This window comes from Sciurus carolinensis, chromosome 3, assembly GCF_902686445.1.
Source record: "Sciurus carolinensis chromosome 3, mSciCar1.2, whole genome shotgun sequence".
Taxonomy (NCBI): domain Eukaryota; kingdom Metazoa; phylum Chordata; class Mammalia; order Rodentia; family Sciuridae; genus Sciurus; species Sciurus carolinensis.
Window position 1 is genome coordinate 41976445 of NC_062215.1, and position 21894 is coordinate 41998338.

Below are 21894 nucleotides of genomic sequence, written 5' to 3' on the forward strand. Positions count from 1 at the left end.
GGCGGCCCTGCCCCACACCGCCCGGCGTGGCCCTGCCCCGCCCCGCCCCGCCCGCCGATGGTCCACTGCGGGAATCGGCAGGCTTCGCCGAGGCCAGCTCCCCCCACCCCAAGCCCGGGGCGCCCAGTCCAACCGTCGCCGCCGCAGAACCCCGGGGGAGGGGGTGCTTGCCCCGGAGGGCCCCTCTAGGATGATAGTGAGTTTCCATAAGGCGTCATGGCAGGTTGCAAAAGTAGTGTGGAGGGAGAGTGGACTTCGTCATTCCCTCAATCCTCCATACCCGAAGTACACTTTCCGGACGTCTTTCTTCAGGCCGCAGCTGAAGGGATATTCAGGCCTTCCCGTTCCCCATCCACCACTACCCCACTCTTCCCCAGTGCCTTGGCTCTGCGGGTCAGGGTCCTGAACATGCTGCCAGTGTGGCTTCTTGTCAATGTAGCCTTGGTACCTGCAGCTTAGAGGAACCTGTTATCCAGGGCCAAGTGGGAAGGGCAGGGGTATGAGACATCGCTAGAGGGCCAGGGGTGAAGACAAGGGGAGGGATGAAGGTTTTCTAAAAAAGAGCTGGGTGAGAGGCGACCCTGTGGCTGCTTCAGGCCCCCAGGCTCCACCTGGAGGGCCACATACAGTGTAAATCTTTACTTAGGTAAGGGACCCAAGAAGAATGAAGCCCTGAGGGCAGAGATCCCTTGGCAGTTGGAGGGCTGGGGGTGTAGCCCTGTGGTAGAGCACATGCAAGTGCAAGACCCTGGGTTCATCCCCAGGAATGCAAGATGGGAAAAAATCAGCAGTTGGGTGATTTTTATTAACAGTAGCTAACTTCTTTGATTTTGTTCATTATCTGTTCTTTCAGGGCACAGGCCAGGCTTAGTCATGTATCCATTCTAGCACTGATCCTACTCAGTATATAAAGGTTTGCTGAATTAGCAGTGTGTACTTTACCCTGTGAAGGCTCAAAGAAGTAGGGTTACTATGTAATCTAAGGCCTTTGTTAAAACTTTGTCCTCTGACACCACCACCACCAGAAATTATAATTCTTGTTTGAATATTAACAGCTCTAAAGACTTGCCTCAGTTATGCACCCACAGTGCCCGAGATCTGGACCCCAAATTAAGATTAACAATTTGCCATCTGCCATTGAATAATATTCTAGGATACAAGGAAAGATGTACTGTAAAATATATTTTAAATAATTCACACAGTAAGAATCCTAAAGCACTTTGTATATGGGGTTGTCTTAGAAAACAGTAGGCAGAAGAAATATGAAAGCCACGGGTGAATATAGTACATAGTGGTCCTTGATTGAGAGTGAATTATTACCCAAGTATCATCTTTCAGATATTTTCTTGAACCAGAATATAGCATTTGCCTTCGTTCCTTTGCTTCATTAGGAAAATATATCTTCGAATTCTCCATTCTTAAAATCCACAGACACAACTAAGTTATCTGAAAATGAAATGCCACTGAGAGGCCTATGAATTATTTGTAAGTAGGTTCAAAAGTACAGGTGGTCCCTGCCTTATACTGGTTCTATTTCTGATGCTTCAAAAGTAGAAACTCTACTTTGGATTTTGAATTTGGAGTTTATCCCGGTTAGCAAAATGTAGTACAATCCTCTCTTGAGATAGTGGGCTGTAGCAGCAAGCTGCAGCTTCCAGTCAGTCCCACAATCACAAGGGTAAAGGATCAGCATTCCACAATATGCTGTGTTACTAACACTGATGATTGGTAGTGTACGTGTATTAAACGCACTGTCAACTTATGAAATATATATATACACGTAGGGTTAGGGATTGAACCCAGAGCCTCAAACTAAGCATGAGTTCTATTACTGAGCTGCACACCAGCCCCAGCTTGTGACATTTTCAATTTTTGATGATTTGTCAGGAGGTAGCCCCATTGTAAGTTGAGGAACATCTGTATCATTTGACCTGACCCTCTGTCTCGGCACATCACTGAATTCTGACATACATTCTCACTAAAATCCCGACTAGCAAGATTAAAATGGCGCCCAGCAGCAGGACTCCTCGCCGCAGAGCCAACTGTTTCACAGACAATTTATCATTCTTTGGATGGACAGGCGAAAGTTGTTCTTGGGGCATCTGCTGGTCCAATTGAGTCTCATCTTTTTTTCCAACATCTCTCATTAAAATTTCTCCATGGTTTTCAGGACCCACTGTGGGAGAAAAAGGAACTTAGCTTCAAAGGGATTTTTTTTCTTTTTCGTTTGTATAAAAGGTAATGTGCACATGTGGTAATAGCTGGGAGAAAGTTAATTCAGGAAGCAGTTACTACGGAGAATAAATAAATCATTTTTTAGCTGTTGGGCAAGAACATGTAGAGGCAAGCTCCTATATGTGTGGGTAGGATTGAAGGTATGTAAGCTGCTGCCCCTTTAAATGACTATTAATATTCCTTCAAGTTGGTGTTTTTTGGTTTGGGGGGATTTCAAGGTTCCAACACCCATCTCACAAGCATTTCAGAAAGAGAACAAAGCAAATAGAGAGGGAAATAAACTAAGGGGAAAAAAATTGAGGCTATTCACAAAACTAAAGATGGAATTCTTCATATCCAAGGACCTACAAAGTACCAAGCAGAATAATGACTCACACTTTGACTTAGTCTCATTATGCTACAGAAAAATAATATCCTAAAAAATTCCCAAGAGAAAAATAAAGGCAGATTTTCTAAAGGCACAAGAATAAGATTGGTATTCAACTTTTTTTTTTATTCATTTGCAGTACTGAGGATTGCATAAAATGTACTGGGAATTTGAACCCAGGGCCTGGCACATAAGAAGAAAGTACTGAGCTGCACTCCCAGTCTTTTTATTTTATGTTTTGAGACAGAGTCCTGCTAAGTTGTCTAGGTAGGCCTTGAACTTGTGATCCTCCTGCCTCAGCCCTCTGAGTAGCTAGAATTATAGGCCTGTGCCACCACGCCTGGCTGGCATCCAACCTCTTAATAAACACAAGTAGATACAGGTTGAGTATTCCTTATCTGAGATGATTAGGACCAGAAGTGTTTCAGATATCAGATTACCCTGTATTGGAATGCTGTAAGCCCTCAGAGTTCTGAAGGAAAATAATTTTGAACACAATAATACCAGCTCACATCTACAAAATGCTTACTCTGTGTCGGGTAGTTCTCAGCATTCACTTGACCCTCACAATAATAGTGTTAGGTAAGTACAATTATGATCCCAACTTTATAATTTGAGGAAGATTTCATTCATGGTAGAAAACTCAGACCAACCCTTCCTCTCAAGATAATTATAAAGTCTGGATAAAACAAGATCATCTTGAAGGCATCAGAGAGCTAACAGTGTAATGAAGAGATACCTGGGCAAGACCACAAGGAGACTGTAAACACAGAGGGGCAAGCCTGGCCTTTGGAGCTGCTTTTGCCCTGTGAGTTTTCTGTCTGGAACATGTGGCAGAGAGGCTGAGCAACACCTAGCAACAGTGGGCTATGGTAAACCTCTCTGTGCTAGGGCTTGAAATCCTCACCAAAGTGCTACAATTAAGATGAAACAAATAAGACAGCTTCACACTGGCTGCCTCTCATTCTTAGGTCAGCTGAGTAGTCCAGAGACCTTAATTTCTAAAAGTGCCCTATATTGCTTATGAAACCCAGCATCTGACAAAAGCAAACTAAAATCCTATCTGAAGCTAGAAAACTTTAATAGTGGTTGCTCCTTTACAAGTTGCCCTTTTGCTCTTTGCAAGGTTACTTTCTATCCCTATGCCTTTTGCAAGGTACCCAGCATTCTAAAACCTGCTAAATAATGTTTATTTAGATTTCCAGAACCCTGAACATCTATCTGGTGACCTTCAAATAACATCAGATTGTGTAATACCACTACTCCTTAGTCTTTAGTTCTGTTCAACTAACACTGTGTGTGTGTGTGTATACATATATATAATTGTGAGGTTTAACTTGAAGAAAAGTAATATGTTTGGATAAAGAACTGCAGGACTGACCCCAGTAGGTTGAGGTACATTGTGATATTCCTGCCAGAGAAGGAAAAAGAAGACACAGGCCTTGGTGGGAAAGACCCCACTCAGCACATAGCCTTCCTGCCCTGCTCCTTCTTTCCCTTCCTATAAAAACCCTTCACAGTCAAGTTCCCCAAGGTGAAGCTTTGAAGACAATAATTTTCTCCATCTTCCAGGATGCCAGCCCTTGAATAAAACCGATTTCCTTCTTACCAACTCTTTTCTCTTGAGTATTGACTTTTGAGTGGTGAGCAGCCAGACCTGAGCCCCAGTACAATTTTAGAACTCAAATAACTTTCAAAACAATGTCTCAATATAAAGCCTGCAACATAATCTAAGAGAAGCAGACACACAGGAGACTAGACAATATGCATGAGAACTGAGGAAGAAAACAAAACCCAGAATTGACCCATGGCAGACATTTAGCCATCAGAAAGTCCAAAGGGTTAAATTACAAAGGTGCACTGGGGCTCAGGACATGCTGCCCCAAAATATGAGTGTAGAAGACCAGAATATGCCACCCCAAAATAGCCTTCTTTGGCATGTTTCAAGCTGAGAAACTGCAGATAGAGGAGTACCTCTGAAAAGCTGTCCTTGAATAAAAGAAATTTACATCTATAAAGAAACATCTGTATTAGTAAATATATCTGTGTCAGGAAGCAGGCTGCTCCTGGACAACTTCTATTACCTAAGAAACTTTCTACATAAGAGGGCCACCTTTATTCTCCATGCATCTCCTCTCACCCTCCCTTGTGTAGCCAACCCCCTAGAAGCCCCACACCTTTACTTTCTGTTGTTCAGGAAGTTATATTAACTATACTCATTTGATCCTTCTTTGAATATCATTTTGTGGGATTCCCAAGCCTCTGGATGAAATTAAATATATATTTTTCCTGTTAATCTGCCTTATGTTAATTTCATTCTTGGCCTAGCTATAGAACCTAGATGTGCAGAGGAAAACCATTTTTACTTCCCTTACAGTAACAAAGGACTAAAATGACTACCTGCCTAAGAAACTGGGAATGTAGAAGAATTACTAAGCTGACAGGAAAAAAAAAATACTACATTTGTATGATGTTCATCAGAAGCAACGATCCAAACAATAACTTGCTTAAAGCAGGTTTCCCTAATGGACACTAGGGATCCCATTAAAACAAACACAAATGTCAGTTTCCCAGGTATGGCCCATGCATAGAATCATCAAGTATTAGAAATATCTGTAGCCCAACACAAAGAAATGATAAATGTTTGAAGTGACGGATAAGCCAATTACCCTAAACTGATCATAACACATTTGTACATATGTATTGAGATGTCGCACTGTACCCCACAAATATGTATAATTATTATGTCGATTAAAAATATTTTTAAAAGAGAAAAAATGCCTATAGAATGCTTTCAGAAATACCACAAATTAGCAAAGGAACTGAGGGTCTTTTAATTACTATAGCAGTATGTTAATGGATGGAACTGAAGCCAACAAACTTTAACTTACCCCAAAATGGGTGTTAACTGACTCTATCATTTGTTTCTGAAAATTAGTACCCTATTTCAATGGGAGTTCACAACAGCAAATCTAGCAAATGACCCCTCTAATCCTACCTAGATAGGCCTAAGAGTTGAGAGGATTATATCATACCTGGGTAAACTGTATCTTGAGAGACAGCAGAATTCTCATTTGGAGACATATTTACCTTCAAATTGGCATGTACTTGAGCCTAGAAAATGAAATTCAAAGTAAGTTCACTGGTTGTTAGATAGTGTAGGTTTGACACCCAGTTTAGGAAAAGCCAAGCCATGTTCCTCAATTGACATGTAAAGTTGAATCTTCTCTAGGTCATGGTTATAGCATCCTCTTTTATAAAGGTTGAAATGGAGTCAGTGGGAGAGGGAAAGTTAGATGGAAACAGTGCAGAGTGAGAAGAAGGACCAAGGTCATTTAGAACCCGCCTTTTCTTCACCTCCTTACTTCTCTCCTTTTTTTAACCTCCTATTTCCAGACCTCACATTGATCCTGGAAAGGTGAAGAGAAGGAGGCATACAGTATCTTAGCAAAATATTTTAAGAATAAACAGTGTTAGGATGAACTTGATGCTTTCTCTCAGGTTTCAATTCTTATCCTGAAATTGGCCAAAGGTGAGAATCTAGCATGAGATTTAAAAAAAAAAAAAAAAAAAAAAAAAAAAAAAAAAAAGGCCTATATATGTCTATCCATTGTCTATCCATTGAATCAACAAAGAGAAAGAAAAAGAGAAAAAGCCAGGGTCATGGAGTCCTTCACATCTGAAAATCCAGTTAAAACAAAAATCGCATTGAAGAGAAGAGAGCCTTCCAAAACAAAAGAGAGCACCACGTCAGATCCTTTTGTTTTCTAGGGAAGGAACTTCTGCTGGGACATCAACGAGCATAGTTACCTGTTGACAGGCTTGTTTCCAATTGAGCCGAGCAATAAAGACTATAAAACACACAGCTTGAGCGACAGTACAGATGATGATCCCTGCCCACAGACCTGGACATGGAAATATTTAACAGAGGTTAGCTCAGTAGAAAATGGCCACCCCTGGAAGGATGTGTCTCCTGTCACTTCTGCAGACCATGCTGGGAATTTACTTCCATGGCTGAGGTAGAGTCCACAAAGGGCCAAAGAGCTCTACCCTGCTCTCTTCTTGGGTTTCCAGAAGGTAAGCACCCACTGAAACCACCTCCTGTGATTCAGCATGTCAGAGCAAAGGCTCAAAGGTAATTGCTGGCCATTGTGATTATAATGACCAGATATTAATAAGAGTGCCAGTGATAATAAAATTAAATTTCTCAGGACAAAACTCCTTCTGCCCTATGTTCCTCAAAAGAGATGAACATTTTTTTAAAAAAATAGAAATCATGGTCAATAAGTGAATTAAAATACTTCATTTTTAATTTGACTGCTTCTAGTAGAGGCCTTTGATTTGGGTATTAGTTTGCATGTTGATCAACTGCAGATGAATTAAAAAGGAAAAAAACATGTAAGAAATCCCTAAGATTTATTTGTTCATATTATTAGTCCAGGTGGTTCTTGTGCTTCATCAGAAGAATCAGAGGAAGGCTCAACTGCCACAGGAACAAGACTATCAGGATCTCTTGCTCTAGCTGAAGGGAGGCACGGCATTAACCTAGAGACTGTCAAGCTGGCTCTCCAAAGAAGGGAGCTAAGTTTGTATTCCTGTGCAGGGATGGTAAGGGTCAGCTGGAGTCTAGGAATTTTAATTGGCTTTGGGTATATTTTCTAAGGTGTTTTCTTTGTAGGTCCTTCAACCTTGAGGGAGGGGCTGTCAGTCTGGAGCAAATGTTACATCTTTCCCTATATAATCATCTCTGCCTTGTGATAAGGATGAGTTACTGCAGCTGTGAAGAAAACACATGCAGGTTGGGAAGAACATCAATCATGCAAGTAACAATGCAGGGTCTTTGGAATTTGCTATTTCAACGACACCTCAACAGTTTTATCCTTTTTGTTGTTTGTTCTTGGAGAGTCATGGCAAAAATATCCTGACTTTAGTGATGCACCTGGTTTTTCAAGACCTATAAGAAGGTTTGAGAGTGAGTGGGGTGGGGGGAGCGATATACCCTAACAAGCTGAGTTAGTCCCTGGAGTGCTTTGTCCCTTGGAAGCTCTGACTCTATCTCATTTCCCCCTCAAAGATTTTACTACCTTAACCTTGAGGGGTGCTACTTTCCATGGGGCGGGGGCGTCACTGACTAATCCCTCAGTATTTAGGCTTCTGAAAGGGAAAGAAAGCCTTTTTTTGAGGGGGGGTGTGCTAGGGATTGAATCCACAGCCCTGTGCATGCTAAACACATGTTCTACCACTGAGTTACACTCCCAGCTGAGAAACATTTTAGAAATCAATGTATGTGTTCAAAAAGCTGCTTTTAAAGCCTGGATCCCATTTTACATTGGTATTAAAACATTTTAACAGTGAAAAATAATTTCATAGCAAAAATCACCACTCATTAAAAAGTAATATTATCTACTCCAGAGTTTCCTACCTGACCTCTATAGATTTTTCTGGAAGTTCCCAGGGGAGGGTTATGCACTCAGAGATGATCAGAAAAAAAGAGAAGAGGCTAAGTGGAAATGAATGATAGGGAGAGCCTGTTAGATCTCAAAGTATTATACAGATTCTACCTAATAAACCTACACAGGGCCAGGCACAGCAGCACACATCTGTAATTCTAGCTACTCAGGAGGCTGAGGCAGGAGGATGACCAGTTTGAGACTAGCCTGAGCAACTTAACAATACCCTGTCTCAAAATAAACATTTTTGTAAAGAGGGAATGGGTTGTAGCTCAGAGGTCGAACGCTCCTGGGTTCAATTTTCAGTATCAAATTAATTAGTTAATTAGAAACCCTACATAGGGTATTGAAGAGATGCAAATAATGAGACTTTTTTTTTTTATCAATAATGAACTAATGACAGAATCAAAAGCTCTAAGGTAATCTGTGGGAGGCTGGATGTACAGACAGAAAATTGCCAGACCCAACATAAAAGTAGAACTCACCTACATATGCAGCAACCAGCCTAGGAAACCAACCTTTTAACCACAATAAACAATGCAGGAAGACAGCCTGCTAGAACTCAGATTTGCAGGAAGTCACATGGCCATCTCTAGTGACAAACCAGGAAGCTAAACCATAAATTCTACAACAGTCAATGCCAAATGGCCAGGGTTTAGCTCGTAACTGACAGCTTTTCTAATTTGGGTCCCCACTTGCAACTTAGGACAAATATATACCCCTAGCCAATCATGTAGTGGCCCCATGTCTAGTCAGCCACTTTTAGCTCCTCCAGGCCAAGAGCCTCTCATCAGGCCCACCTGAACTATTTGTTTTACCCACTATAAAGCTCTCCTACTAATTGTGGCTGACTTCCTTGAGTGGCAGGCTCAGAATACAAAGCCTTTGCTTTTCTCCTTTGCTTGGTCTTGGTTTATTTCCACAGCTGTTCATATCCATGTAAGGATTTAGAAGGCTAGACTGGGTTCCCAGGTTCAGGTGGGGAGACTCCATGCAAGGTTTACAGCTCCTCTGCTCCTCTTCGCCAATTACCTTCACATCACATTTGTCAGGAGTGGCCAGTCACTCTTCACAATAGTGAAGTTAGTGACCACCTGCTATTCCTATAATAGATTAGTAAAAGTAAGCCACTCCTTCCTTTTCCAAATCCAGAGTTCCTAGTACACAGAAATTATAAGTTCACCTTATCTTCAACAGAAAATAACTAGCTAGCCCCAGCCATAATTTGAAAATTATGAACTTGATTTCCAGTAATTTCACAATACATACTAAAAGATTTCTGTTTGACTCAACTAGGAACCCCATGCAGAATTTTTCTTGGGGGGTGGTGGTACCAGGGATTGAACCCAGGGGCACTTAACCACTGAGTCACATCCCCAAACCTTTTTCATGAGACAAGGTGTTGCTAGTTGCTGAGGCTCGCTTTGAACTCACAATCCTCTTGCCTCAGCCTCCCTCGCTGCTGAGATTACAGGTGTGCACCACTGCGCCCAAACAGGATAATTATTAGAATATCCTGGGCAGGACCTAGGAATCTGCATATTAGAAAGGCCTCTAAGGGAATTCTGAGGCTGTTACAATGTGTTAGGGTTGCTCAGGAGAACCTGTAGCATTTTGATACCCATCTGGGCATGTTGTGTAGTTATAATGCACACCCTACTGAAAGCAATATGACATTTTGAACCAATTCATGCTATACTTCCATCTAAATGATAGGTAGAGGGGCTGACTACAGTCTTCTCACAGAGTCCCAGAGCCCTCAACATTTCCTTTTAGACATTCTCAAATCCCTCTACTTTGCACACAGTAGATATGCTTTTGCTAAATGAATTAAGTGGGCCAAGTACAGCACATAGAATAGAGATGGATCTATATTTTAAAGTAAATTCCTCTTCTGAAAAAGTTGAACTGAAAGAAGTAGAGGGTAGAATGATGGTTCCCAGAGGCTAGGGCGGCCTGTGGGGGTGGGGTGGGAGGGTACGGGGAATTGTTGGTCAAAGGGTACAAGGTTTCTTGGGCCAAAGTGTGTGACAGTAGTAGAGTGCCTGCCTAGTATGCACAAAGCCCTGCATTCGATCCCCAGCAACACAAAAAAGATAAACAAAGAACATAATGTTTTAGATAGACAGGAGGAATGAGTTTTGAGATCTACTGCACAGCAGGGTGATTATAGTCAATACCATATTGCATATGAGTAAATTTCAGATGTAAATTTTAGATATCTCACCATGAAAAATAAAAAAGGTGACAGATATGTTAATTACCTTTATCGACTCATCCTATATTATATGCACATGAAAACATCACATTGTGCCCCACAAATGTATACAATTGATTCATTTTTAAAATTACAATTAGTACATATTAATTGTACAAAACAATGGGTTTCTTTGTAGCATTTTCAAACATACATGTAAGATTTTTCAATTAAAATAATTTATATATATATATTTTTTTTTATTTGTAGGTGGACACAATACCTTTATTTTATTTTTATGTGTTGCTAAGGATCAAACCCAGGGCCTCATGAGTACTAGGCCATTGCTCTACCACTGAGCCACAACCCCGTCCCCTACAGTAATTTTAATAAGATACAATATAAAAAAGAATATAAGCTATCTCTTTAGTATTTTATACTTATTGAATGTTACAATGATAATATTTTAAATATATTGTGTTAAATAAAATATATCACTAAAAATATAGATTCTTCTGGTTAATTTCCATTAACATTGTCATCAGTGAACCCAAAGCATGAATAATGCCAGAAACTCAGCTAAATAATTTTCTGCACCAATGAATTCTGGCAATTCCATTCTTTGACCATCTTCTGTATTTTTAATTAAAACATTATTGAACTTGAGAAAAAGGTGCAACACAATGAAGCATATTGGACTGGAAGTTCTCTGTGGGTATCAGATGTCTTCTTACTGCCTCTGAGCCCGCCAAATACTAATGGAGTAAAACAAACCATGCTTAAGTCAGTTACCACTTAACCCCAAAGACAATGTTCAGGTTTTAATATAATCATGTATTCACTGCCAATGTATTCCCAATCATTATTTTAGAAACCAAAGCTGGGCAGTCATTTATTTCCCTACTTTAAAAAAAATAACTCTGGTAATTTCAGATCATGTGGATTCAGTTCTTTCCTCCAAATTCAGTAAGAGGATGTTATGGTTTAGATATGAGGTATCCATCAAAAGCTCATGTGTGAGACAATACTAGAACTTTCAGAGGTGAAATGATTGGGTTATAAGAGCTTTAGCCTAATCAATGCATTAATCCACTTGAATGAATTAACTGGGTGGTAACTGTAGGCAAGTAGGGTGTGACTAGAGGAGGTGGGTCACTGGGTATGTGCCTTTGGAGTTTATATTTTTTCCTTGTTAAGTGGAGCTTTCTCTCCTGATACCATGCCCTGAACGGCTTCCCTCTGCCACACTATTCTGTCATGATGTTCTACCTCACCTCTGGTCCAGAACAATGGAGCTGGCCATCTATATACTGAGACCTCTGAAACTGTGAGCCCCCAAATAAGCTTTTCCTCCTTTAATTGTTCTTGTCAGGTCTTTCAGTCATAGTAACAAAAAAAGCTGACTAATATAAGAGATAAAGAGGTGTCCTGCCCCACCTTCTTTCTGCACCGCCCACACTGCCCCTCCACACTGCCCCCCCATACTGTGGGAATACCCAGAAGACACATGGATAAGATCATAGCAAAGATTATAGTAGGTGGGAGGCAGAGGCTACAGAAGAGGGGGAGGATGATAAGGAGTGCTAGCCAGTTGCCATGCCCCTTGGTGCTATTCTGTGTCCTACTATGTCCAGGGGCCATGCTGCTGACCTGCCATTTTCCCACCTCACCCCAATCTCTCTAGGATGGCCACAGGAGGACGACTTTCCTTCTGCAGCTTCACTGTGAGGGTCTTGCCACTCAAGGGGCTATCATTAAAAAAACAGAACAAAAGGGACATTTCCATATGCTTCTTCAATGGTCCTTGCTGTCACTCATTTGAAGAAGTGAAAACTGGCTGGATAACTCAGGACAGGGAGAGCAGTAGAAAGGGCATTTTGTTGTACTGGGTGTGGCAATGGGGATAATTGCCTGCATGGGCAAGAGGGGCATGACCATGCAGCCTTGGGCTCCTGGCTGAGGCTGGGGCTGGGGCTGAAGGCCACCAAGTGTCCACTCCCTACTCTCTCTAACAAGGGGTAGAATTGAAGTGGAAAAACTCCAGAATTCCAGAATCAAGTTTCAGTGTTCTCTGAGGGTCATTTCCTGGGTCTGTAACTCAGCTCTGTCTGCCCAGATCTGATGGATTAAAACAAACCATGCTTAAGTCAGTGATACTTCACCTAAAGACAACCTCAAGTTTTAATATAATCATTTATTCACTACCAATGTATTCCCAATTATTATTTTTGAAATAATTAAAGCTTACCGATCACTCCAAGCTTGGTCGCAAACATCAGTGCAATCCCAATGGGGAGTCCAATCACGTAATATCCAATGGCATTGACAATGGCTCCAACCTTCTGATTTCCAGTTCCCCGCAGAATGCCACCACTTGTGCACTGTGGGCAGGTAACATCCCATCAGTGTGACCACTGCTGGTGCTTTTGAAAGACTCCCCACCTCTCAAGTATGGACCAACTTTCTCAGGGCACGCAGGCAAGAATCCATGAACATGTGACAAGGTACTACAGAAGGGGCTACGATAATAATAGTACTTCCTATCCTAACTCCTCTTCTCAGTTGAAATTTACCAATCATCAGAAGAAACATATAATGGAGACCGTGAAAGTTCTTAAGGGTATTAACACTCACAGCAAGACCTTCAAAGAGGTGGGATGCAGCATAAATTGGGACCACCTGAGCCACCAGAGCAACGATGTCTCTGTTCAGAAAATAAAACACATGATGATTAGTGGAAAACAAATGTGTGGAAAAGAACAACCACACTATTTCCAAGTGGTGGGACTTTGTTTCTGTCTCAGTTCAGCAGCACAGTTCATCCTCTGTCTTGCAGGCACGGTCCATGCATTCCAGCCAATAGCTTCTATGCAGGAACAATTCTATAGGTGCTTTGCCCAAAGAGGAAATAAATCGTATGATGTAGAACATGACATTTTCTTCCCCAGTGCTGGAGATCCAACTCAGGACCTTGCACATGCTAGGCAAGGTGCTGTAACACTAAGCTCTGAGCCCAGCTCTATCTTATAACTTTTAGGGAATATATATATATGGTCTATTTGGTTGAAATAAACCAATTAAATGACTTGGTACTCCACTGCCTGCAAAAGCTAAAGCTTAGATTTTACTGTCATCCTTCTTTTAACATGATTCCTTAGACCAGGTACTATGGTACACCCCTATGATCCCAGTTACTCAGGAGGCTGAGGCAGGAGGATCCTAAGTTCAAAGCAGCCTGGGCAACTTAGCAAAACCCTAATGCAGACAAACAAACAAAAAGAAAGAAAAAAAAAAAAAAAAAGAAAAGAAAAAGCTGGGCATGGTGGCACACAACTGTAAACCTCGTGACTTGGTAGGCTCTGAGGCAGAAGGATGACAAGTTCGAGGTCAGCCTCAGCAATATAATGAGGCCCTAAGCAACTTAGCAAGACCTTGTCTCAAAATAAAAAATAAAAAGGGCTGGGGTTGTAGCTCAGTAGTAAAGCTCCTCCTACCCTGAGGTTTGGTCCCCAGCATCAAAATAAATAAAATAATAAATAAATAAATTAAAAAATTAGGTGCTGGGGATGTATCTCAGGGGTAGAACACTTCTGGGTTCAATTCCACTGTAGATAGAGCATTACACAGTTAAGAGTTAAGGTGCTTTCCGTGGGAGCTGAGGGTGTAGTTCGGTGGTAGAGCACCTACCTAGCATGTGTGAGGCTGAGTTTGATCTCCAGCACTACCAAAAAACAAACAAAAAAGTGCTTTCTATGGAACCAAGGTTGGTAAGCTTTACAGTCATAGATATAATCTGAGGAATTATCCTTAGTGCATAGAAATTAGAACGTCTAATGTGAAACTAGATTAATTTTTTGGGGGGGAGGGGTTACTTGGGATTTAACCCAAGGGTTCTTTACCACTGAGTTACATCCCTTTTTATTTTTAATTTTTTAATTTTTTGAGACAGGGTCTAGCTAAGTTGCTGAGACTGGCCTTGAACTTGTGATCCTCCTGCCCCAGCCTCCTGAGTCTGGAATGACAGGCATGTGCCACCATGCCCAGCTAGAGAGATAGTTTTTAAAGCCTACATGTGACAGGAAGCAAGAAAAATGCTGTCACTGACCTAGGGAGGCACAAAATTCATCATACCCTTGACTGGACTGGTCACAAAATAAGCCTAGATCACTGTATGGCAATAAATATTTGCTAAATGAATAAATAAATGTGGAATCCAGCACCGAACAAGATGATCACTTCCTAAATAAGGACAGGAATATAGTTCACTTACTAAAATTTAATGTCTGAATAGGGAAAATTTGCAAATATTTAAAGAAATCAAACAACAGGAAAAAGAAAAGTGAGAAGTCTTATGGCCACTCTCTTCCAGTCTACCCCAGGTAACAATTTTTTCTACTTTCTGTATTTGTCTGGTTTTTATGAAAATATAAGCAAATACAAATGGATATTCTTGATTTCTGTATACTATCACTTCAAAAAAAGCATTCTCTACATGTTGATCTGCATCTTGTCTTCTCCACCTAATATATTCACTTTCTTATTCTACCAAAATATATTTTTTTCAATGTGTTGTTCAATTATGTCTACTAATATTTTATTTTGGATTTTTATTTCTTTTTCTTTGTGATGCTGGGGATTGAAACCAGTGTTCTATGCACACTTAAGTTTGTATGCTGGGCACACCAACAAGTCACACCTCTGGCTTCTTATTTTGGATTTTTAATATTATTAATATAATAAGTGAGAATGGTATGATTTCTTTCTTTTTCACATGCAAATTTTGTCAGATTCTGTTTGCTTCATAAACAGAATGTGGAAGTTCCATTTTTGTGTGCTCAGGAATAGTTAAAATATGACTAGAATTATCCACATTTTAAAAATTGGATAAAATTCTCCTTTGGAACCCTCTGGAACTAGTGCTTTTTGGCATTTTAAGTTATTATCTCTTATTTCTCATAAGGAAATCATTTTGTTTAGACTTTTACTCTTTTCTTGGGTAAATCTTGATCAAATATTTTCTTAGAGAATTGTCAGTTTCTCCAGGTTTTAAAATGATCTTGTAAAAAAAATTGTGCAAACTGGTATCTCTCATGAATTTTTTTTTTTAAAACAACGGAGTTTTGCAGTAATTCACTCTTCTCTTACTTTGGGTGGAGGGACTTTCTCCTCTCCCCTGTGATTAAATGAAGTAATGTTTCATTTAACTTCATGGATTTTGCCAATGTTAGTTGGTTCTGGACACTTAATGACAGTGATACATTCTAAGAAACATTTTTGTTAGCCAATTTCGCTACTGTGTGAACATCTCAGGATGAACAAACTTATGCAAACCTGATGGTACACCCTACTACACACCTTGGTTAAATTGTGTGTGTGTGTGTGTGTGCAGTATAGCCTGTTTTTCCTAGGGCCAAGTGGAACACAAGAGAAAAGGATGCAACTGAGAAAAGCAGGGCATAGGAGGTGCATGGGGCTCTGCTGGCATAATACTGCTTCACAGGAAAGTTTTATAAGGAGGTTAAAATAATGGTTAAAAGTGCAGTGCAATTGGGGCTGGGGATATAGCTCAGTTGGTAGAGTGCTTAAAAGTGCAGGACAATAAATACATAAATCAATAATATAAAGTCAGTTATTTTCAAGCATTAGGTAACATACATACATATGTACATGTTATACTTTTATACAACTGGCAGAGCTGTAGGTTTGCTTCCATCAGCATCACCACAAATGTGTGAGTGGTGACAGCTGTGGCATCTAGGGGCATCTAGATATCACAGGAATTTTTCAGTTCTGTTATAATCTGATGGGTCATATATTCAGTCCATCATTGACCAAAATGTCACACATGATGGTATTTTGATATTTGGGTTTCCCATGTCTCATAATCTCAAAGATATAGTTTTAAAGTCTTTTTTTTTTCATCCTTTTTCCTGCTCTATGTGGTTTTTAGAAGTGAACAGGATTCAACTTCCCCCATGTTCCCAGTGGAACCATCAGCCTATCCTGTATTTCTGGTAAAGTTAATTCTGATTCCCTTTGAGAAAAATGGGAACTATTTATTTGCCTTCCCTACTCATTCTGAGGTGAGAAATCTATAATAAAATGGCAGAGGCAAAAACAACAACAACAACAACAGCCTATCATTTGAATACAGAAGATAAATATGTGAAGAGTAAACTGAAAGTTAGTTCTGCCCACTCCAGTGGCCTTTTGAATCCATGAAGCAAAAGGCAATTTGCATTTTGTAATTGCTAATAAGGGATCCCAAATAAGAAGTATTCCCATGGTATTTCTATATAGTTAGAATGTACAAGCTAGCCTCATCAGTGAATAAAAAAAAAATTTGCAGAGCAGAAAGGGTATTTATGACACTCAACAATTCTTCAACAATCAATCCAATACTGTGATTTCTGAGACAGCTTATGGGTAAAGATTTACTTTGATCTGGTTTGGCAAAAATATTATGCATACCTGATAAACCTGGCATACCTGCTGTCTGGCAGATATAAGATGATTCCTGTCATTGGGACCAAGATAAACATCGAGTATCCTTGACCAGAAAAACTAAACCAGTGTTCCAGATTTTTTTTTCTGATATTGAAATATTTGCATATACGTAATGAGGTATTTTGGGTATGGGGCTCAAATCTAAACATGAAATTCATTGATGTTTCATATAAACCTCATACACATAGGCTGATGGTAATTTTTTTTTTCTTTTTTTGGGTACTGGGAATTGAACCTAGGGGCACTTAACCCACTTAACCACTAAACTACATCCCCAGCCCCCCCCCTTTTTTTTTAAATTTTGGGACAGAGTCATATTAAGTTGCTTAGGGCCTTAATTTGCTGAGACTGGCCTTGAACTTGTGATCCTCCTGCCACAGCCTCCCAAGTCACTGGGAGGCATGTGCCACCACCCCCAACCTGAAGTTAATTTTATGCAATATTTTTAGAATGCCTAGATTTTGACTGCTAGCTGTCACATGAGGTCAGGTGTAGAATTTTCCACTGTGGCATCATGCTAGTGCTCAAAAAGTTTCAGACTCTGGAATATTTCTGATTTGAGTTTTGGAATGCTCAACCTATAATCACCTGAAAATGTATTTGATAGTAATGAAAAGTGTTTTTCTTAAAAAGACATGACCACCAGAAGCATAATACCAATACCCATTAAACTGACATTCTAGATTATAAATATCTGTATTTATCTAATCAGTGGGGTTTCTGATCTTGCACAAGACTCATACCCATCCTGAGATGCAGCTATCCCAGGCTTCCACCCCCCATGACAGCAACTCTTTAGCACAGATTTTACATTTCAAGAAAATCCTGGCACTCACCGGTCAGTAGTGAAAATGTACCCCACAAGATCCTTACAGCTTAACAGCAGGACACAAAATGTTATAGCAAAGAGCCCTGGAGGTAAAAGGGAAGAAACAGCATCGTGAACAAGGACCCTGGCAGGAAACAGGAGTCCTGGGTTTCATGTACAGAGGCTACGGGGCACTGTGAGGCTCAAGCATAGGGCAAATGGGTCTAAGTACCTGTCACCAGCAGGGAAACCACAGAGGACTTCTTTGCCTGCTCAATGTTGCCAGCACCCAGAGCATTTCCTACTCGGACATTGGCAGCCACACTGAAGCCCATAGGGATCTAAAATGAAAAGGAAACCTACAACAGCAAAACTGCAAAGTAAGAGCAAGAAACAGAGAAGCAACTTTGTGCCTCACAAAGGCACAAAACTTGGTCCTACAAGTTCTGAAACCTAATTTGAAAATTGCCTTGGCTCTGCTGGGAAACCCAGGGCTAATGTGGAATCTGGATCCTCATGTTGCTCCTCACACTCTGGACTTTTCTGAGTTTCTGACCTCTGTCAGAGGAGGATCCCACAATCAGAATCCTCCTCTGGGTAGGGGGGAAGGGTAGGGGGATGAGCTACCCAAAGCCCAAGCTAGTATTTATTCTGAAAGATCATCAAGGGATTAAGTTTAGAAGACAGAAACAGTACCAAAGAAGTATAAGGAGACAGCACTGCACTGCAGTTACGAATCAGGATTCTGAAGTCAGGCTGCCTGGGTTCAAATCCTGGAGCAGCTACTTATCAGCTATGTGACCCTGAGCAAGTTACTTAACCTCTCCAGACCTCTGCTATGTGACTTCAAGTTACTTCATCTTTCTAGACCTTCATTGTTTTACCTGTAAAAAGGTTTCAGTCATCAAGCCTACTGCACAGGGATACTGTGGGTCTTTACTGAGTCCATATCTGCTTACTGCTTAAAATAGTGTCTCACAGGTAGTAATTGCTCAATAAAATTTGCCATTACTATTATCTACAAATTTGCCACTTGGGAAATATTAATAAAGAAAAATGATTTATCACTCTATAAATGTTGCTGTATAGTCAGGATAACTAAGGGTGGGTTAAAGAAAATCTAATATACAGATTGAGGAAAGATTGAGAGATGTAAAAGAAATGGAAAACTGAGTCCCCACCTCACTAAAGGGACAGAGATCTTGCATGAAATGATTTCTTCACCATAAAGAAAAAGACAGGAACATGACAGGGAGAAACCTGGCAGGCACCACCTTAACTAAGCAACTCAAATTAATGTCACCAATGATAGGACAATCAACATCATGTGCCTCCTAATACAATGCCCTGAGAAGCACATAGTATCACTTCTACAGTATTCCTGCCAAAATGGATGTTAGTCTGAATCTATTTATGAGAAAATAGGTAGAACACGCAAGGAAGATAGAGAAAGTCGAAGGATCTGTTCCAGATTAAAGAACTCTAAAGAGACATGCCACCCTAATGCCAAAGGAAAAAATAATTATAGAGGACATTACTGGGATAATTGGTGGCATTTAATTATGGAGCTTGTAGATAGATAAATAGGTAGGTAGGTAGACAGGTAGAGCCATCAAATGGAGTAAAATGTGAACAGTTGTTGAATCTGCAGAAAGGGATCCTTTTAAGAGAGAGAAGTAGAAATGTAAATTCTGTTTACAAGTCTGTTGTAAAGTATATGCAACACATGCAAAGGACTTGAAATTGTACATTAAATTTCACTTGTACAAATTTAAAGAAACAATTAAGCAAGTACACAGAGAGAGTCACACAGGATGTTCACTGAGGTGTCCATTTTAAAACATAACCAAATGGAGGATAGAATGTAACCCCAATGTCACAAAAAACTCAAAGCAGCTTTGCTGGTTTTAGTCTCTTTCCACATTACAAATGCTCCTTTCCATCTTGTGTGTTTGTGTGTGGTGCTGGCAATGGAACCCAGGACCTAGCACATTCTAGGCAAACACCCTACCAATTGAGCTATACCTCAAAACCCCATCTTTAATTTTATATTTCTAAAGTGATACTTGCTATAGAAGAGAGTCCTTCAGAATGTCCAATACATGTTTTCAGTAAATCAAAGTCACAGAAAATCCTCCAATGATTGGAGTTCTCCTATAGTGCATGAAGATTCCCTTCCTTTGCATGGTTGAGTAATATTCCATTGTATACATGTATCACATTTTGCTCATCTATTCATCCATCCATGGGTAGACACTCAAATTGCTTCTACCCTCTGGTTATTCGGAGTAATGCTGCTATGAACATTGTGTACAAATATGATTGAAATCCTGCTTTCCATTCTTAGGAGGGTCCCTCTGTGATTAGGAGACTTCAGAACAAAGCAGTTGGGCATGGTAAGTAACTTAGCCTTTACAGCCATACACCCTGTTTTATCTCACCTGGTCCCTCAAGGCATTTACGTTGTGACAACTGAAAGATTCTAAATGTGTGGAAATACAATCAAATCTTTCAGATTTGAATTGTATTAAAGCAGAGAGCTAGGATATTGTTATAGTTTGGCTATGAGGTGTCCCCGCAAAGTTCCTATGTTAACACTAGAGGTCATGGGAGTAGGTTATAGGAGCTGTAACCTAATTGGTGGATTAATCCATTTGATGGATTAATAACTTGAAAGGACTACTATACTGGTGGTAACTGTAGGCAGATGGGCCAAGCCCAGAGAAGGAGGGTCACTGGGGGCATGCCCTTAGGGATTATGTCTTGTCCCCTGGCTCCTTCTCTCTTTCTGGTTACCCTGAGGCAGATTTCCTTCACCATACCCTTCTACCATGATGTTCTTGGGCCCAACACAATGATATTGGCTGTCCATGGACCAAACCTCTGAAATCATGAGCCCAAAATAAACTTTTCCTCTTCTAAGTTTTTCTTGTCAGGTTTTTATTCACAGCAATGAGAAGTTCACACATGAATCATTTAGAGTTTCTGTCTAAGTCCTGCTTCAGCTCACAGGGAAGATCCAATCATACCTTAAGGACCCTCCTGGGCTCTAGAAAAACATTCAACGATCATTTCACAAGTGATTTACATCGCGAATGCTTGTGCCCACCTATAGAACACCACTTGCAGAATACCAAGCAAGGGGAACATCTAGCATGTCCACATGGTGGCACTCACTTACCATGTACACAATGACAGCCAGTTCATACACAATGGACTGAGCTCCCAGCTCCACCATGCCAAGGATACCTGGTGAATAAAGACAGCTGACACCTTGCTTTTGGACAGATCCCCCAAATCCCCTGCACCCCCCATCTTCACCAACCACCCCTATACAGACCACTCAGGAAGCTCCCGATCTCGTAGGCCCACCACTCAATGCATAGCATGAGCATGCTTGGGATAGCCAGGCGCAGGAAGGAGGCCCAGTCCTGCAGGCACTCAAGGGACCACCCTGCAGACAAGACACACACACATTTCCAACATATGTGGCCAGTGGGCTGAACTCAGCCCAAGGCAAAGGCCTCATCAGCATTGGAAGACAAAAGGCAGTCTTACCTCCCCAGGTAGCTTGATGCAGTTTTCGTCCTAGTATGTACAGAAAGAGGAGGAGAGCCAGGGTGAACTGGGCAATCATATTGGCCAATGCAGAACCCCTGGAAAAGACAGTCTCTGTAAGGGCAGGCACCTGTGCTTCACCTTCTCTATGCCTTTCTCAGTGAGGAGGGGAGTAATACCCCTTGTTGTTCCCTCTTCAGCAGGTTCCAAGGTCATCTTTCCAGGGTAGTCCATCCCTTCATCCCCCAATAGGGTTTTCCAGAGTGGCACACAGAGGCCTCATGTGGAACAGCTAAAGTGCCCACCCTACTTCCCCTTGGAAAAGTCACATAAAATCATCCCTTCTCTCTGTCCCAAGGGGAGGCTGGACTCACATCACCCCAAGATGCAGTTGATGGAGAAACAGGTAGTTGGCCAGGGCATTGACAAGGTTGGCGGCAACTCCTGTCAGGATCTGGGGCAGAACGATTCCCTGGAATAAGGAGATGACACAGGCCCCACTTACCCAGACATGCTCCAGCTGGCCTGCTCAGCTGGGCGTCTCTGGTGCAGCAGGAGGGGTTAACTTGGGATGCCATGTCCTTGCTGCTCCTTCCTAACCACTCTCCCATCCCCTTCTCTTTCTTCTCTATTTGAAGCACGAAGTGAAGAGCTCTGGCCACAGAGAGACACATGGGCAAGAAATGTGGAGCAAGCAGACGGAAGAAGAGAAATGACTCATCTCCAAAGGTGCAGGGATGGCAGGAGTTGACAGGTTTAAAGAAGGCACTTT

At 41.1% G+C, this 21894-nt stretch overlaps 1 protein-coding gene across 2 annotated transcripts in view; it reads right to left on the reverse strand.

The window, feature by feature from the left end:
* Positions 1 to 1155: 1155 nt before the first annotated feature.
* Positions 1156 to 21894, reverse strand: part of LOC124981002 (multidrug and toxin extrusion protein 1-like) — a 37494-nt gene continuing 16755 nt past the window's right edge. The window contains exons 7-17 of one of the 2 annotated variants that reach the window (XM_047547146.1): positions 21497 to 21594; positions 21123 to 21220; positions 20905 to 21018; positions 20746 to 20813; positions 17797 to 17905; positions 17593 to 17668; positions 12884 to 12953; positions 12498 to 12630; positions 6413 to 6507; positions 5638 to 5716; positions 1156 to 2176 (exon numbers count right to left, since the gene is read on the reverse strand). In XM_047547146.1, the coding sequence (XP_047403102.1) occupies positions 1953 to 2176; positions 5638 to 5716; positions 6413 to 6507; positions 12498 to 12630; positions 12884 to 12953; positions 17593 to 17668; positions 17797 to 17905; positions 20746 to 20813; positions 20905 to 21018; positions 21123 to 21220; positions 21497 to 21594 (1164 nt within the window). In that variant the 3' untranslated portion in view covers positions 1156 to 1952. Of the gene's footprint in view, positions 2177 to 5637; positions 5717 to 6412; positions 6508 to 10574; positions 11005 to 12497; positions 12631 to 12883; positions 12954 to 17592; positions 17669 to 17796; positions 17906 to 20745; positions 20814 to 20904; positions 21019 to 21122; positions 21221 to 21496; positions 21595 to 21894 lie in introns of those variants that run through there. The other variant, XM_047547147.1, reaches the window with a different exon arrangement.